This window comes from Salvelinus alpinus, chromosome 36, assembly GCF_045679555.1.
Source record: "Salvelinus alpinus chromosome 36, SLU_Salpinus.1, whole genome shotgun sequence".
In the NCBI taxonomy this organism is placed as follows: Eukaryota; Metazoa; Chordata; class Actinopteri; order Salmoniformes; family Salmonidae; genus Salvelinus; species Salvelinus alpinus.
The window spans coordinates 1,868,148-1,887,654 of record NC_092121.1 but is presented as its reverse complement, the minus strand read 5'-3'; the positions used below and the strand labels follow the sequence as shown (position 1 = coordinate 1,887,654).

Below are 19,507 nucleotides of genomic sequence, written 5' to 3'. Positions count from 1 at the left end.
TTGTTTTGGGATATCCGCTTGTTACAAACCATTTCTTATTTTTTTAAATTCTTTTTTAATTTTACCCCCTTTTCTCCCCAATTTCTAATTACTATCTTGTCTCATCGCTACAACTCCCGTACGGGCTCGGGAGAGACGAAGGTCGAAAGCCATGCGTCCTCCGAAACACAACCCAACCAAGCCGCACTGCTTCTTAACACAGCACGCCTCCAACCCGGAAGCCAGCCGCACCAATGTGTCAGAGGAAACACCGTGCACCTGGCTACCTTGGTTAGCACGTACTGTGCCCGGCCCGCCACAGGAGTCGCTGGTACGCGATGAGACAAGGATATCCCTACCGGCCAAACCCTCCCTAACTCGGACGACGCTAGGCCAATTGTGCGCGAACCCAGAGTCTCTGGTGGCACAGCTAGCGCTGCGATGCAGTGCCCTAGACCACTGCGCCACCCAGGAGGCCCTTTACAAACCATTTCTACCGCTGTTTTTCTATTTAGGCCCTACTCAAAGCATTCCAGGAGTAAGAATAAGGGAAAAAATATGACCCAGCAACAATTTAATTTGAATGTTAAAAATACCACAAAGTACAAGAGATTTACATTGTTTGATGGCTGATGAAGACAGCGTTTATTATTGCCTTGGTAATAGAGGAAACAATTGAAAGGATCATACATATAAAACAAACGCAACAATTCACCTCATAATAATCAATATTTGAAAATTCACACAAGTATGGTATTCTCAAGTGTTTTTATAATCATACGCAAAACATCTGTTCTGTTAAATAGGGCAGGGAAGTGTCCACCTTGACCAATGTGTTATGTTAACAAATATCTTCTCTCACTTGTTTAGACAGTTGACATGCCTGTTTAACAGTAATTATTTTGTGTGAATTGAACCAAGTTATTCCTCATTTAACCAGATATTTTGTAACAAGTACAGAGAATGATTAAGGGTTTTACATAGAAGGATTTACAGACATACTTTACAGAATTACAAACAGACCGATGTTTCTACATGTAACAAAATCTTGCTTTGGAAAAAACATTATTTGGTACAATTGGCTTGTCTATACAGTACCAGTCAAAGGTTTCTACATACCTACTCATTCAAGGGTTTTTATTTTTACTATTTTCTACATCGTAGAATAATAGTGATGACAAACTATGTAATAACCAAAAAAGTATATTTTCCCCTTGATGACCGCTTTGCACACTTTTGGCATTCTCTCAACCAGCTTCACCTGGAATGCTTTTCTAAACAGTCTTGAAGGAGTTCCCACATGTGCTGAGCACTTGTTGGCTGCTTTTCCTTCACTCTGCAGTCCAACTGATCCCAAACCATCTCAATTGGGTTGAGGTCGGGTGATTGTTGAGGCCAGGTCATCTGATGCAGCATTCCATCACTCTCCTTCTTGGTCAAATAGCCCTTACACAGCCTGGAGGTGTGTTGGGTCATTGTCCTGTTGAAAAACAAATGATCGTCCCACTAAGCGCAAACCAGATGGGATGGTGTATCGCTGCATAATGCTGTGATAGCCATGCTGGTTAAGTGTGCCTTGAATTCTAAATACATCACTGACAGTGTTACCAGCAATGCACCCCCACACCTCCTCCTCTATGCTTCACGGTGGGAACCACACATGCAGAGATCATCCGCTCACCAACTATGCGACTCACAAAGCTCGGTGATTGGAACCAAAAATCTCAAATTTGGACTCATCAGACCAAGGACAGATTTCCACCGATCAAATGTCCATTGCTCGTGTTTCTTGGCCCAAGCAAGTCTCTTCTTATTATTGGTGTCCTTTAGTAGTTTCTTTGCAGCAATTCAACCATGAAGGCCTGATTCACACATTCTCTTCTGAACAGTTGATGTTGAGATGTGTCTGTTACTTGAACACTGATTTATCTGGGATGAAATTTCTGAGGCTGGTAACTCTAATGAACTTGTCCTCTGCAGCAGAGGTAACTATCATGATACAAGGCGAGACCCAGATGCAGACACAGGAGGCAGATGGTTGGAGTCTTACAATATTATTTAATCCAATAGGGTAAGGCAAGAGAATGGTCGTGGACAGGCAAAAGGGTCAAAACCAGTTCAGAGTCCAAAAGGTACCGAAGGGCAGGCAGGAAAAACATGCTGGTTGACTTGACTAACATACAAGACAAACTGGCACAGAGAGACAGGAAATACAGGGATAAATACACTGGGGAAAATAAGCGACACCTAGAGGGGGTTGAGACACAGGAACAGGTGAAACAGATCAGGGAGTGACAAACTCTGGGTCTTAATTTCCTGTGGCGGTCCTCATGAGAGCCAGTTTCATCATAGCGCTTGATGGTTTTTGCGACTGCACTTGAAGAAACTTTCAAAGTTCTTGAAATGTTCCTAATTGACTGACCTTCATGTCTTAAAGTAATGATGGAATGTCGTTTTTCTTTGCTTATTTGAGCTGTTCTTGCCATAATATGGACTTGGTCTTTTACCAAATAGGGCTATCTTCTGTATACCACTCCTATCTTGTCACAACACAACGGATTGTCTCAAACGCATTAAGAAGGAAAGCAATTCCACAAATGTACTTTTAACAAGGCACACCAGTTATTGAAATGCATTCCAGGTGACTACCTCATGAAGCTGGTTGAAAGAATGCCAAGAGTGTGCAAAGCTGGCATCAAGGCAAAGGGTGGCTACTTTGAAGAATCTCAAATATAAAATATATTTTGATTTGTTTAACACTTTTGGTTACTACAAGACACAATGTAGAAAATAGTAAAAATAAAGAAAAACCATTGAATGAGTAGGTGTGTCCAAACTTTTGACTGGTACTGTATATGAAAATATACAAAGGTATATGATAGAAAATAGCTCAAATTTGTTTCCCTTCCTAATCTACACAATCAGCACATTTTCAACACACAATCACTGCTCTATCATAACTGCAACTCATCTCTTGTTCCTAATGTTATAGTATACTATACTCAGAGTTTTATAGATATGTTGTCTCGCTTTCTATGCATCCCTTAGGACGTTCAATGAAAGAGCTGACAGTTAGGGGAACTTTTTCATCAGTCTTTGAGTAACTAATGGGTTAGGGATATTTCAAGGCATGTATTTCCTGGCCTTCATACGGGGTATAATATGTATGTCTCTGACGTCATTATGCTGAAGCAGCCAACACAAATAGCGCTCTGTGCCCATGCCCCACCCACTGGTGAGTAGAGGAATGACCTGCCGCATGTTGATGTACCACTTGTAGGATTCCTCTGGGACAGCGTGATGTCTGAGGGCTTCTTGCACCATCTCGGGGTTGGAGTGACGCTCCCCAAGACCCAGAGTCTCTCCCAATCCCAAGAGAAGGTCCGATGCTTTTGCCTTGCGTCTGCCAGAGCCCTCCACATATGCTTGGTAGAAAGGCACTCCCAGGTGGGCCATCTCTGTCAGCCAAACAGCGCCTCCGTACTTCTCAATCAAAACCTTTTCTCCTTTGCGGGTTAACTTCCTGCCAAACTGGGGCTGGCCGTCCTGTACCCACTCAAAGCAGTCTGGCGAGGGCATCATAGGGATGGCCTTGTCCAGAGTGACTCTTGGGAGAGCGGTTCCTCCTTCCAACTTCTCCAGTAAGTCCTGGACATGTGAAAGGGTCCCAGCAGAGTTCAGGATGATGTTGGAGTGTTTTTTCAGCATTGCATTGGTGAGATGAGCCAAGTATCCCTCAGCTATGTGCATGGCAGTATCCATGTCGCCCAGGAGCTCACACTCAACATGGTAGAACTGGTTAAGATGCGTGGCATCTGGATCTTCTCCCCGAAAACTTGCCGATATATAGTATGCCCCCGACAAGTTCTCTTGGAATCGCAAGAAATACTCCAGCACAAATTGCATGGAGTCAGCCAAGTACACATCCTGCCCCAGCAAGTTGACGGAAACGGGCTCGGAGTCTGATCCCAGGCCCATCGGAGAGGAGATTGTGTCAGTGGTGAGAGGAGTCAGGGCGTACGCGTACTGACAGGTGTTGTTGAAGTACTCCACTGTGCTGTGGAAGAGGGTATTTTGAATTTGAAAGAGATTGCGGTACCACTGGCTCTTGATGGCTAACATGGAGTGGCTCTGTGGCTCCTCCCAGGAACGAGGAGGCCTGCAAAGTGTGATTTTGGTGTGGATTTCCTTTAGAGATTCAGGGCTGGCGGGAGGGCCATCGACAGATGAGACATACCCGGGGTAGCTTTGGAAGTACTCTGGGAACACCTCAGCAGGCTTGTCACCACGTGGAGGAACCAGAGGTATCAGCTTGACATAGGCATAATCAATCTCAAAGCCCTCAAAGATGAGTGCAACACCTCGAGCATGCATTCCTTCCTCCAGCAGTCCAGCTACCTTACGAGTGGCCAGGATCAGTGATGTGTAATCAGTCTCTTCCAGACAGAAAATGTTGCTTGACAGTGGTTTACGTGGCACTAGAACTGTGAGTCCAGGTGTATTAGGGTAGGGAGTGAGGAAAGCCACATGATCACTGTCCTCCCACACCCGCCAATGTTGCTCCTCCCCACGGACGATACGGCAGAACAGTCCATTGTGGGAGGGATTTCCTAAGAAGTCATAACACAATGGTGCGTTAGGTGTTGGCAGCTTGTCCCGAATCTTGGCCTGAACCTGATCCAGATCTGCGTCTTCGCAGCGTGGGCCACTCTTTGAGCTGCAGTAACCTGGGTCATAGGGCTGAAAGTCCTCCTCCCCGGTCAGATGGGGGCACCAGTTGGTTTCCAGGCCATGAAGTGGCAGCACTCGGATATGGGCCGGGGTCTCGGGATGTGGGTTAAATACTAGGGCGCAACGCTGTACCCCCAGTCGTTCGCATAGCAGGTTTGAAACAGCCCTTGCTCCTTGCAACAGTTCTAAGAAATCTGGTACAGCCAACTGAAAGATGCTGCTCGGTCCACTCAGAGTCTTTTGGGTAAGGATGGTGGCACCTGGTGTCCAAGGGTGTGAGTGTAGGTGAGCAACTAATTTGTCAGTCTCCCAGATCACATTGGAATAACTCTTCATGGGTCTCAGGACTTCGACACGTGCAATGCCACCAACCATGGATGCTACAAACAACACCCCAGCATTGGTTTCAATAACAGCATCGCCTTTGGCGTCTACAGCAATGATTCCAGCACAGCTGCCCTTCAAGTTCTCAGATATGACTTCTCGACATGCTGCCCTAAGGCTGTAGCCTTTATGATGGTAGAGACTGGCTACTTTTTGTGCAACTGTGTGCCTTAGAAACACATCTCCATCACCAGAGCATGTTACTGCAAGCTTGTCATCAGCAAATATACCTGCTCCCACTATTGCTGTGTCCCCAACTCGACCCTTCCATTTTCCCACCAACCCACCTGTGGACGTTGCAGCAGCTAACCTACACCTCCGATCCAAAGCAACAGCTCCCACCGTCTGTGGATGGTTGTTCTTGGAGGCATTGCCAGCACTGAGTTTTGCTATCAGCTCTCTGCGACGGACATCAGTTTGGAAGTACTCCGCCCTCATAGGCTTCTCACTCTCTTCTAAGCCTTGCAAAAACTCTTCTGCACCTTCCCCTACTAAGAGTGAGTGTGCACTCTTCTCCATGACCTGTCTTGCTGCTTTCACTGGGTTCTTCACACTAGTCACACAAGCCACCGACCCAGAGTTCATCCCATTTCCATCTACTATGGTCGCCTCCATCTCATTTTTCCCATCTTTGTTGAAAACTGATCCCTTCCCGGCGTTGAACAGAAAGCAGTCCTCAAGAGCTTGCACACTCCGCTGCACTGCGTCAAGACTACTGCCTCCTTGTTGTAGCACTTGTGCTCCGAGGGTCAGGGCTGTCTGCAGAGCAAATTCAATGACGTCTACCACCTTTGTATTTAGCATCATCTCCTCCCCAGCTCCACCATGGATCACCAGAGTAAAGTCTGGACTCATGTTGGAGGCAGAGTCAGCGGGAAGTGTTGGCTTGGACATTGTCTTGCCTTGTTTTTGGCCTGCTGGACTGATACTTTTGTCAATTTCCCCTTGGGTGGATCCATTCCTTCTTCCTACTTGTCCTTCTTGCAGCAGACACTCCATTGCTCCCATTTGTCCGGCTACAGCATATCTGACAGCGAGAAGCATCACCAGCTTCAGATTTACTTTCAGGCTATCTTGAAGCTTCTCCAACACTGTGGCAAAGGTGCCTCTCCCATTGAGCACCATACGGACCCGGTCTCTCCTCCCCATGTAGGTTACAGCCAGTTGGTCTTTAGCGTACACGTTCCCTACAGCAAGCTCCACTCCCTCTATCAAATCCTTGCCAGTAAGGTAAACGGAGGGGCACCCAAAGGGGTCAAGAAACTTCTTGAGAGGGTTGTCTGCAGACATGGACCAGCGTAGGGCTGCGAGGTGAGGGCCCACACCGTGTCCACTTTTAGTGGCTTTGATCAGGTTCTTGTGCTCCAGGAAAGCCACATGGAACAGACGGAGCAGTTCGTTCGTGTATCGAGGTTTGTTATCTGGTCCGATGCAGGATTCCAAAGCACTAATGAGCTGGCAGGATTGCATGGTGATGGAGTATGTCTGATCGCAGCGGCCATGCTTGTAGTGACGCATATGGGTAGGGGTTACAAGAATGTGGCTGGCAGCAGATTCCCCAAGAGTCTGCCTTAGGGAGAGCTGCAAGGAAAAGTTGATCCAGGCATCATACAGGCCCCTGTGACCCCGGAGGGTAGCAAAGACATCTGGGTAAGAGGGAACCTCAAACGTGATTATGGGATTAATTGCTTTAGGGGAGGACTTTGGGGGGTCTGTTTTAGTTATACCCTGTAGTGGGAATGCTAGGGGGCTTGGGGAGGAGGAATCAGCCTTGTTAAGATAGGCTGACCCATTGCTTCCTGTGTTGGTCTGGACTAGGTCCACATTAAGAGACTCGGAGAGATACCACACAGTCTCAGCCACTAACCCAGCCACCATTCCATCCACTGCACTGTGCTCAAACGCCATCCCTGCTGTGCTGTCTTTGAATACCACCAGGTTCACCACCTGTAGAAAAAGTATAGAAAAATCATTTTTATTTTACTTGTGATACTTGTGATGTTGAGCTAAAGTGGAACCTATGTTTTCAAGTCTTGTGTCAGTGAGTTAATAAACTGAAGTTTGTTGGGTGCAATTATGTATGGCTGATGTGCAGTAAAGATCCACTTACAATTTGATTCAATATAGAAAAATTGATTTAACTCCATTATCTAGCACATATTTTTGTCAACACATAAAATCATGTTCCAGGTTTTAAATGAGATGTATAATAATATATCCTCATCCGGTAACCCGATGAATCCAGTTGATTCACTACAGCACCACTGTACTGTACTGTATTGTAAGGACAGACGCTGAGAAAGAAGAAGCAAGTACAGGGAGCGAATATTTAATGAATAAACAGACAGGAAACAAAACACGAACAGCGTATGGACAAGGCACACATAACGACATTAATACTGACTCGGGAAAGAAACAGAGGACGTGATAGATATAGGGGAGGAAATTAATAACGTGATGGAGTCCAGGTGAGTCCGATGAAGGGCAGATGTGCGTAACGATGGTGACAGGTGTGCGTAATGATGATCAGCCTGTGGCCTCGAGCTCCAGAGAGGGGGAGCGGAAACAGACGTGACACTGTATTGTAGTAGTTGTTATCCACAGTTACAGTACCACAAACATCCCATACTGTACCTTGTCATAGTATCTCAGACAGGGCCCATCTCCTCCTCCCAGTCTGACAGCGTTGAGGGTGTCTGCCAGATCAGCTGGTGGATTGCAGTCTTCCAGGGAGAGAGCCACCACAGCACTCTCCATCAACCCCAGTGAGGCGGCCGCTGCCCCACCTGCTCTAAGGATCTCCTCCCTCACTGCACTCCAGGCTTGCCGCTGCAGGGCAGAGAGGCCGCAGATGGCAGAGGGCTCATTGTTCTTGGCAGCTCTATGTTGGCTCATCACATGAGCCACTTGGCTGTAGATGTCAGGGAACGGTAAAGGGGACATAGGCCCACCTGGGCTGAGACGCTGCAGTATGTTGATTGAAAATACCTCTCCAGCACAGATTACGATGGCATGGAGGCAGTCTGGGTATACCTGTAATACAAATAGCACATTAAGAAGTAGGAGATAATCACATTAGATGAAAATAAGACAAAGGAGTATGATGAACTGTTATCATTATCATCAGAGATGGTGTATGAAAACACAAAACAACATTGAGTCAAAGTAGTCAATTTTTTCCCCAAAGCTTACTTTAATCTCATCTTGGGTCTTCCCAGGAATACGGCTGGCAGCAAACACCTCTGATTGCTGTGTGCGCTCAGTTTGCCCCTCGCCCTCTACCAGCGAAGGCTCACTATACATCTTGGCCACAGCCCAGAGCAGAGCGGCAGCCCTCTCAAGTTGGGAACACTCCTTCTTGGCTCTGGAGGGGGACAAGACAGCGGGGATGGCTGTCGAGGTGGGCAGTGGGTCAGTGCATGAGAGCAGCTGGCTCTTGAATTGCTCTGTCACCCAGTTCTCTCGGCCAGAGGCGGCAGACGCCAAGCAGTTTTGGGCCTCCTGCAGGACCTCCCTCTGTTGGCTAAGGGTGTTTTTGAATTGAGCGTAGTGCTCGGGGCTCAGGGTGAGCTGGAGCACACGGCTTGCCTCTTGTAAGGTGACATCTAGCTCTGGAATAGGGTAATCGAGAAGTGCCATCCTGTACTGTTGATAGGGGGAACCTAATGCAATGAGAGAGCGAGGATGCACAATCAATTGAGTTACTGTTAAGACACTCAGGTAATTTGCCCCAGTAGTCCCTCTCAACCATAGTATGCAAAAACGTGACATATTAACCTGTATGAGTAGTAAAGGCTGTAATTCAATCAGGCTATTCATATTATCTAAGAGAAGAGCTCATGAGATACACAGAGGACTCTTTGTGGATTAATTTGGCTGATGTGAATACAATACCTCCTGTAAGGTCAATGTATCCTTTGAAGATACATTGTGACTTCTCCTTTATCACACTGTGTGTGAGAGTGGCTGCTCTACATTACCCTCATCCCTTAATAATAAGAATAGCATGGTGTTTGTATTGCCAGTTGTCATGGGAATGTCTCATAATGCATGACCCTGTTGGGGTAATTAGATTCGTGCTGATTCGCCTAGTCAGTCTCTCCTTACAATGCTGCCTGTTTTTCATTCTTCTAAGGCCGATTCAAGTTCAGCTATGCCTCTGACCTTGTGATTACCAGGAAGTAACTAATTATTATAACTAAATTAAGTTACAATCGATAGGTTTCATGTAATACCACCTTCATAAACGGTATAGGTAATATATAAGTTCCGAAATAAACTGTAGGATTAAACTGTAGGAATTAAGTACCAAATTGTAATGTTTACCATAAAAATAAACTAAAAACACAGTTGTGTCACTTTTGTCAAAATTGAGTTTCATTAAAACCAGTTATCAGCTAAATAAACCTTATTTGATGTCAAAATCATGTCACAGAATACATTTTTGTTTATTTAGAATTTTCTCTCTTGTACTTTGGATATTAAATGTTTACAATTAACTTTTGAATGTAATAGCAGCACTCTTCAAGAGATCTGTTTACAATCTCAGGGCAACACAACCGTAACACAACCAAAAAATACTGTGTAAGTAATGTGTAAGTTCCTCAAATGTGATTGTGACAACCCCACTGACAACCAATGCTATTATATTTTGCATGCCTAAAATACATGTGAAATAACAACACAGCTATTAAATTAAAAACATTTTCCCTCTGCGTAAGGCAACATTTTGTCATCAAAGTTGCTAAGATCAATTGCAATGATTTAGACTATAAATAGGAGAGTAATCAGAGACAGCTGTTTATCGTTGTCTCTGATTGGGAACCATATCAGGCCAACATAGACATACAAAAACCCCAAGACATACAAAAACTCTAAACATACAAAAACCCTAGACATACAAACAACTAGAGTACCCACCCTAGTCACACCCTGACCTAACCAAAATATATAGAAAACAGAGATATCTAAGGTCAGGGCGTGACACACATTATCAGGGGTATGTCCGGAAGTCCATACACCTCTCAACAGTATTAGCAAGGAGGCTGCCCTCCACTAAAGACTGTATCATACCACTATGACTCATTCAAGCGTGACTAACTATAAACATGCATTTCAAGATAGACCAGCATACACATCTGGCTCAGCTTCGTAAGTGAAAAACAATGCAAATTGTAGGTACACAAAATACCACTATGATCAACAACACAAGCATTCACAGATACATGGCTCTTACATTAAACTCTGTAATTAGGCTACACATAAGTAGATAAAGTTGTGTTATTCCTACAGCCATTGTTTGTACGTGTATAAGCTCATAAAATGTCATTTATAAAAGTAGAAACTAGTTTACCTCAAAACCGAATACACTTCAAGATATGCACGCTCCGTAAGATGCAGCGATAGTCAGTGAACAGCAAGTTTTGTTGTACCACACAAAACAAGGTTTGGCTATAATATTGTCACGAGAATTTCTAGTTCCAATGATATTAACTCAAAACTCACTATATACTTTGACCAATTCTCCGGGGGTTGTAAAGGCCCCGGTTAATAGAAGAATTTGACAAAGTCCCAGAAGTCTGAAAAAGGTAAGTGCTATATTCAGAGAGCTCTGAATATCATACAATGCACCTAGCCTTATATACCTCACATTTGGTCATACCATAAACCATACCCCTTATAAATGCCCCTCCTCTTCTCTAACACTGTCAATGCTATTTACAAGTCTACTCCAACACATACATTGCTTATCATATCCTGCATCATGTTACATAATCTACTGCAAGCCTAGCGGTTTCACCCCTCCCTGGGTGGAGAGACTTCCTTCGTGTTACCAGTTTCACAGAGGTGACAAGTTGTCTGTCACAAATTCCTTTTTCCTATGTACACACTGTCTCACTTACATTGCTTAATAGTAAAATCTTAACTTGTCCTATGCACACACATTAGAGAAATACAGTCTTATAATTCTAACTATTCACTCTGTTATACATTTCAGGGTGGAATACTTTAGTCATTACCTTACACATACAAATTCCATTATCAATCCACCCTTTGACTAAATATTACACACACACTATTACACATCTAATTTTATTTGAGTAGAAGGGGGCATCAAACAAAACCAATACATGTATTTACATCACATAGTCATCAATGACTGTTCTAGGCCTATATCCAATTATAACTCTTCTTTTTAGGATTTTCATTATAGCTTCATTAAAGAAACAGTCTTCCTAAACATCAAAAATAGTCTCAGCCAACATGAGCTCCTTGGAATTGAACAAGGAAGTATCCTCCACCAGGCTCGGCGGCATGTATCTGTCGCCCCACTGATCGGAATTTGGGATCGGACCATACCTCACCATCTGTTGCATCATCAACCTCTCCAGAACCCTGGCAATGAGACCTCTCACACACGGAATCAAACAGCATCCGCACAATACCAACATAGTCATACAGGTAAAAGCTGCCCATAACACAGTGATTATGACATTCTTCCATTTTCCAGACATACTATCGAACCACCCAGTCAGTGAGGTATCCACCCCAGAGTTCTCTGCTAACTCGTTAGCCAACGTGGTTAAACCGGCCAGGGCCTTGGTCACTGATCCATCTGGAGCTGTGTTATTTGGGATGAAAGTACAGCACATTGATCCAAATATCATTCTACATACCTCGCCCTTTTCTGCCAATAACATATCGAGAGCCAGCCTATTTTGCCAGGTCATGAGGGAGGTGGTGGATAATTGGTCAGAGAACCCCTTTACTGCATCCCCAGTTTCATTCATGGATCTCTGTTGATTATAATAGATGTAGAGAATCCACATTTTTATTTATTGTCAAACACCAAAAGAACGTAGTGGTAAAGCCTTCACCTAATTTGATTCATAGCTTTGTATTCATCTGGAACTTCCCTGGGGATGCCAATAGCATCCATCTAGACAAGGCTACTCCCATCCTGGTCAAAACTCCTCCTGTGCCTACTTCAGCCCCCTATAACTGGCCTCTGATGACTAACTCGAACTGGTTGGTGTCACGCCCTGACCATAGTAAGCTGTTTTTTCTCTGTGTTGGTTGGGGCGTGATAGTGTCTAGGGTGGGTCATCTAGGGTTTTTTGTATGTCTATGTTGGCCTGATATGGTTCCCAATCAGAGACAGCTGTTTATCGTTGTCTCTAATTGGGGATCATAGTTAGGTAGCCATTTCCCTTTTGTGTTTGTGGGATCTTGACTATGTTTAGTTGCCTGTCTGCACTATTTTGTATAGCTTCAAGTTTTGTTTTGGTGAGGTTTCAGTTTATTAAAAATATGTGGAACTCTACTCACGCTGCGCCTTGGTCTACTCTTTTCAATGATCATGACAGTTGGACCAATAACACCGGGGCGCAAGTACCTTACCACCCTTTTGGTAGTGCCTGTAGTATGCATCCTTTGCTGGTACAAGCCCACCATACATCAGTTATAGGTGCTGTGAGGTTAAGAATTTTCTCCTGTGCTTCCAAACCTAAGTCAGTCACATTAACTTTTGTCACTACAGGGGGTGCTGTTTCAACTTCGACATTTTGCGTCTCCAAATTAAACTGCCTCGTACTCAATTCTTGCTCGTACAATATGCATAGTATTATTACTATTGGATAGAAAACAATCTCTAGTTTCTAAAACCGTTTGAATTATGTCTGTGGGTGAACCAGAACTCTTTCTACAGCGAAAATCATGACAGGACATGCGAAGGTCAGAAAAATAGTCTCTGTTCTCAGATCAGTTTAAAGCTCTGTGTGTGCCCTATGGATCGAAATGAACTGCACCCGCCTTCCCCTGGATGTCAGTAACCAATGAGAAGTGGAATGGAGTCTCTACGTATTTCTCAGAGTTTATAAAAGGCAATGGAGTGACATGTCCTTTCTTTTCGACGCTCGCCAAGACGCAAGAGAGGACATCAGAATGGCATGCTCAAAAGCTCTCGTTATTGACCTAAGATATATCCGTCTGTGATTTAATTCGATATAGGTGTTAGAAACATCATAACGAAGTTATTTGAAACCGATTTATATCAGTTTATGCGAGTATATTGCTATTTTTCGGAATTTCCTTAGTATTGCGTTTGAGGATTTGGACATGTGTGTGCCGTGTAGCTATTGTTAGCTGCTAGTTCCGAAGTTGAAGAGGACGTTTTACAACAAAGCAACCATTATTTTGGACAAAGGACACCTTGCCCAAGAATCTGATGGAAGCTCGTCCAAAAGTAAGAGCTATTTATGATTTTATTCCGTATTTATGTGGAAAAATGTCAACGCATTTGTCGGCCATTATTGCGGCACTAGTCTGGCTGTAACGCACACTGTATGTCTAGTAACGTTAATTTTAAAAATCTAAATCAGCGGTTGCATTAATAACCAATGCATCTTTCATTAGCTGTCCAACCTGTATTTTTTTAGTCAATCTAATCGATAAATAATCATAAACTTAGGTGCCTTTCCAAGATGGCGCCGGTATGTTTTGACAGATTACATTGCATAACCATGATTTGTGATGCTAAATATGCACATTTTCGAACAAACTCTATATGCATTGTGTAATATGATGTTACAGGACTGTCATCTGAAGAATTCTGAGAAGGTTAGTGAAAAAATTAATATATTTTGGCGGCGATAACGTTATCGCTCTTTTTGCCTTGAATCAATGCTGGGGTGATGTTAGCTCATGTGGTATGCTAATATAACGATATATTGTGTTTTCGCTGTAAAACACTTAGAAAATCTGAAATATTGTCTGGATTCACAAGATGTTGGGCTTTCATTTGCTGTACGCTGTGTATTTTTCAGAAATGTTTTAAGATGAGTAATTAGGTAATACACGTTGCGCTCTGTAGTTATTCTAGTCGCTTTGGGTGAGTTTTGTGATAGTGGCTGCAATGGTAAACTGTGATTTATACCTGAAAAATGCACATTTTTCTAAAAAAACATATGCTATACCATAAATATGTTATCAGACTGTCATCTTATGAAGTTGTTTCTTGGTTAGTGGCTATATATATCTTTATTTAGTCGAATTAGTGATAGCTACTGATGGAGTAAAAAACTGGTGGAGTAAAAAAAAGTGGTGTCTTTTGCTAACGTGGTTAGCTAATAGATTTACATATTGGGTCTTCCCTGTAAAACATTTTAAAAATCAGAAATTATGGCTGGATTCACAAGATCTGTATCTTTCATCTGGTGTCTTGGACTTGTGATTTAATGATATTTAGATGCTAGTATTTACTTGTGACGCTATGCTAGGCTATGCTAGTCAGCTTTTTTACTGTGGGGGGTGCTCCCGGATCCGGGATGAGTAGGCAGTAAAAGTTAAGAATTTTCTCCTGTGCTTCCAAACCTAAGTCAGTCACATTAACTGCCAGACTTACCATTAAGATCTCCTAAATTCCTAGTACCATCCTTGTGTCTATAACACTGGTACTCACCAGGAGTTAAAGTGAACCGAGGCGGGTTGGCCAAGTACTTCAATCTGGCCAACCCAATCCCTGTACAGTTGTCTGCATTAATAGGAAATTGTTTGTTTACCTTAAATCCTACATCTTGACCTTTGACTCCTATTCTATAAGTCACTCGTCCTTGATGGTCAGTATTTTATATTGTTTGTCTTTTACTTCTTATCAATGACAACGGCGTCATATAATTAGTACCGGAAGGTGGTGGGTCTGAATGTATCAGAAAGATTACCAAGACTATGATGCGGCTCAGAGTCCCTAATCTTCCCAAAAACCGCCAACCCTCTCCTGCCCTTAGTTGGTCTGCTAGGTACCACCCCATACTCACACCTCTAGGAGCACACACAGTGATGAACGGTTGGGGAAGGGGATCTTCGTTAAGGAGGTAGCCCTCAAACCCTGTTAGTACTCGGCTCTTCTCCTAACTCTGTGTTTGAACAGCAGTGCTTATATGTGTACATACCTCTTTGCAGTGGGTAACGTGGACCCAAGTGACTCTCTCAGCTATTCTAATGGCAAAGGCGGTGGTTAACTTCTTATGGCTGGGGGCAGTATTGAGTAGCCTGGATGAATAAGGTGCCCAGAGTAAACTGCCTGCTACTCAGGCCCAGAAGCTAAGATATGCATATTATTAGTAGATTTGGATAGAAAAACACTCTGAAGTTTCTAAAACTGTTTGAATGATGTCTGTGAGTATAACAGAACTCATATGGCGGGCAAAAACCTGAGAAAAAATCCAACCAGGAAGTGGGAAAACTGAGGTTTGTAGGTTTGCCTATCCAATATCAAATCAAATCAAATCAAATCAAATTTTATTAGTCACATACACATGGTTAGCAGATGTTAATGCGAGTGTAGCGAAATGCTTGTGCTTCTAGTTCCGACAATGCAGTAATAACCAACAGTAATCTAACCTAACAATTCCACACTACTACCTTACACACACACACAAGTGTAAAGGGATAAAGAATATGTACATAAAGATATATGAATGAGTGGTGGTACAGAACGGCATGGCAGATGCAGTAGATGGTATAGAGTACGGTATATACATATGAGATGAGTACTGTAGGGTATGTAAACATAAAGTGGCATAGTTTAAAGTGGATAGTGGTACATGTATTGCATAAAGATGGCAAGATGCAGTAGATGATATAGAGTACAGTATATATACATATGAGATGGGTAATGTAGGGTATGTAAACATTGTATTAAGTGGCATTGCTTAAAGTGGCTAGTGGTACATTTTTACATAATTTCCATCAATTCCCATTTTTAAAGTGGCTGGAGTTGAGTCAGTATGTTGGCAGCGGCCGCTAAATGTTAGTGGTGGCTGTTTAACAGTCTGATGGCCTTGAGATAGAAGCTGTTTTTCAGTCTCTCGGTCCCTGCTTTGATGCACCTGTACTGACCTCGCCTTCTGGATGATAGCGGGGTGAACAGGCAGTGGCTTGGGTGGTTGTTGTCCTTGATGATCTTTATGGCCTTCCTGTGACATCGGGTGGTGTAGGTGTCCTGGAGGGCAGGTAGTTTGCCCCTGGTGATGCGTTCTGCAGACCTCACTACCCTCTGGAGAGCCTTACGGTTGTGGGCGGAGCAGTTGCCGTACCAGGCGGTGATACAGCCCGACAGGATGCTCTCGATTGTGCATCTGTAGAAGTTTGTGAGTGCTTTTGGTGACAAGCCAAATTTCTTCAGCCTCCTGAGGTTGAAGAGGCGCTGCTGCGCCTTCTTCACAACGCTGTCTGTGTGGGTGGACCAGTTCAGTTTGTCCGTGATGTGTACACCGAGGAACTTAAAACTTTCCACCTTCTCCACTACTGACCCGTCGATGTGGATAGGGGGGTGCTCCCTCTGCTGTTTCCTGAAGTCCACAATCATCTCCTTTGTTTTGTTGACGTTGAGTATGAGGTTATTTTCCTGACACCACACTCCGAGGGCCCTCACCTCCTCCCTGTAGGCCGTCTCGTCGTTGTTGGTGATCAAGCCTACCACTGTAGTGTCATCCGCAAACTTGATGATTGAGTTGGAGGCGTGCATGGCCACGCAGTCGTGGGTGAACAGGGAGTACAGGAGAGGGCTCAGAACGCACCCTTGTGGGGCCCCAGTGTTGAGGATCAGCGGGGTGGAGATGTTGTTACCTACCCTCACCACCTGGGGGCGGCCCGTCAGGAAGTCCAGGACCCAGTTGCACAGGGCGGGGTCGAGACCCAGGGTCTCGAGCTTGATGACGAGTTTGGAGGGTACTATGGTGTTAAATGCTGAGCTGTAATCGATGAACAGCATTCTCACATGGGTATTCCTCTTGTCCAGATGGGTTAGGGCAGTGTGCAGTGTGGTTGCGATTGCGTCGTCTGTGGACCTATTGGGTCGGTAAGCAAATTGGAGTGGGTCTAGGGTGTCCGGTAGGGTGGAGGTGATATGGTCCTTGACTAGTCTCTCAAAGCACTTCATGATGACGGAAGTGAGTGCTACGGGGCGGTAGTCGTTTAGCTCAGTTACCTTAGCTTTCTTGGGAACAGGAACAATGGTGGCCCTCTTGAAGCATGTGGGAACAGCAGACTGGGATAAGGATTGATTGAATATGTCCGTAAACACACCAGCCAGCTGGTCTGCGCATGCTCTGAGGACGCGGCTGGGAATGCCGTCTGGGCCTGCAGCCTTGCGAGGGTTAACACGTTTAAATGTTTTACTCACCTCGGCTGCAGTGAAGGAGAGCCCGCAGGTTTTGGTAGGGGGCCGTGTCAGTGGCACTGTATTGTCCTCAAAGCGGGCAAAAAAGTTGTTTAGCCTGTCTGGGAGCAAGACATCCTGGTCCTCGACGGGGCTGGTTTTCTTTTTGTAATCCGTGATTGACTGTAGACCCTGCCACATACCTCTTGTGTCTGAGCTGTTGAATTTCGACTCGATTTTGTCTCTGTACTGAGACTTAGCCTGTTTGATTGCCTTGCGGAGAGAATAGCTACACTGTTTGTATTCGGTCATGCTTCCGGTCACCTTGCCCTGGTTAAAAGCAGTGGTTCGCGCTTTCAGTTTCACGCGAATGCTGCCGTCAATCCACGGTTTCTGGTTTGGGAATGTTTTTATCGTTGCTGTGGGTACGACATCGTCAATGCACTTCCTAATGAACTCGCTCACCGAATCAGCATATTCGTCAATATTGTTGTTGGACGCGATGCGGAACATATTCCAATCCGCGTGATCGAAGCAGTCTTGAAGCGTGGATTCAGATTGGTCGGACCAGCGTTGAACAGACCTGAGCGCGGGAGCTTGTTGTTTGAGTTTTTGTTTGTAGGCTGGAATCAACAAAATGGAGTCGTGGTCAGCTTTTCCGAAAGGGGGGCGGGGGAGGGCCTTATAAGCGTCGCGGAAATTAGTATAACAATGGTCTAGTGTTTTTCCAGCCCTGGTAGCACAATCGATATGCTGATAGAATTTAGGGAGTTTTGTTTTTAGATTAGCCTTGTTAAAATCCCCAGCTACGATGAATGCAGCCTCAGGGTGTGTGGTTTCCAGTTTACAAAGAGTCAGATAAAGTTCGTTCAGGGCCATCGATGTGTCTGCTTGGGGGGGAATGTATACGGCTGTGATTATGATTGACGAGAATTCCCTTGGTAGATAATGCGGTCGACATTTGATTGTGAGGAGTTCTAGATCAGGTGAACAGAACGACTTGAGTTCTTGTGTGTTGTTATGATGATCACACCACTTCTCGTTAATCATAAGGCATACCCCCCCGCCCCTCTTCTTACCGGAAAGATGTTTGTTTCTGTCGGCGCGATGCATGAAGAAACCAGCTGGCTGCACCGACTCCGTTAGCGTCCCTTGAGTTAGCCATGTTTCCGTGAAGCAGAGCACGTTGCAATCCCTGATGTCTCTCTGGAATGCTACCCGTGCTCGGATTTCATCAACCTTATTGTCAAGAGACTGGACATTGGCGAGTAGTATGCTAGGGAGTGGAGCGCGATGTGCCCGTCTCCGAAGCCTGACCACGAGACCGCCACGTTTTCCCCTTTTTCGGCGTCGCACAGGGTCGCCGGCTGGGATCAGATCCATTGTATTGTGTGGAAGGCAAAACACTGGATCCGTTTCGGGAAAGTCATATTCCTGGTAGGAACGATGATGAGTTGACGTTAATCGTATATTCAGTAGTTCCTCCCGACTGTATGTAATGAAACCTAAGATTACCCGGGGTACCGATGTAAGAAATAACACGTAAAAAAACAAAATACTGCATATTTTCCAAGGAACACGAAGCGAGGCAGCCATCTCTTTTCGGCGCCGGAAGTCCAATATACAGTGTCTATGGGGTCATATTGCACTTCCTAAGGCTTCCACTAGATGTCAACAGTCTTTAGAACCTTGTTTGATGCTTCTACTGTGAAGGATGAGGGAATGAGAGCTGATTGAGTCAGGGGTCTGGCAGAGTGCCACAAGCTCACTCAGGCGCGCCCCCGTGAGAGTTAGCTGCGTTCCTTTTAGTTTCTAAAGACAAAGGAATTCTCCGGTTGAAACATTATTGAAGATTTATGTTTTAAAAAATCCTAAAGATTGATTCTATACATCGTTTGACATGTTTCTACAAACTGTAATGGAATTTTTTGACTTTTTGTCTGGCCTGCGCGTCATCAATTTGGATTTTGGAACTAAACGGCGCAAACAAAAAGGAGGTATTTTGACATAAATTATGGACTTTATCGAACAAAACAAACATTTATTGTGGAACTGGGATTCCTGGGAGTGAGTTCTGATGAAGATCAAAGGTAAGTGAATATTTATATAATGCTATTTCTGACTTCTGTCGACTCCACAACATGGCGGGTACCTGTAAGGCTTGTTTTTGTGTCTGAGCGCCGTACTCAGATTATTGCACGGTGTGCTTTTCCGTAAAGTTTTTTTGAAATCTAACACAGCGGTTGCATTAAC

General features: G+C 44.4%; 1 protein-coding gene across 1 annotated transcript; it reads right to left on the bottom strand.

Annotated features, from left to right (window-relative positions):
- Positions 1-591: 591 nt before the first annotated feature.
- LOC139565062 (uncharacterized) lies at positions 592-10,707 on the bottom strand. Its single transcript, XM_071385089.1, has 4 exons — positions 10,448-10,707; positions 8,287-8,756; positions 7,729-8,127; positions 592-7,041 (listed from the first exon to the last, which is right to left on the bottom strand). The coding sequence occupies exons 2-4, from the start codon at positions 8,731-8,733 to the stop codon at positions 3,103-3,105; spliced, it is 4,785 nt and encodes a 1,594-aa protein (XP_071241190.1). The 5' UTR covers positions 8,734-8,756; positions 10,448-10,707; the 3' UTR covers positions 592-3,102.
- Between the last annotated feature and the right edge of the window lie 8,800 nt (positions 10,708-19,507).

What these genes read in the sequence shown, in the direction of transcription:
- LOC139565062 (XM_071385089.1), bottom strand. Translation starts at nt 8,733, where the DNA reads ATGGCACTTCTCGATTACCCTATTCCAGAGCTAGATGTCACCTTACAA. An exon ending in AGACCCAAGATGAGATTAAA is followed by an intron (nt 8,128 to 8,286) that starts GTAAGCTTTGGG and finishes TTTGTATTACAG; the next exon opens with GTATACCCAGACTGCCTCCA. An exon ending in GTCTGAGATACTATGACAAG is followed by an intron (nt 7,042 to 7,728) that starts GTACAGTATGGG and finishes CTTTTTCTACAG; the next exon opens with GTGGTGAACCTGGTGGTATT.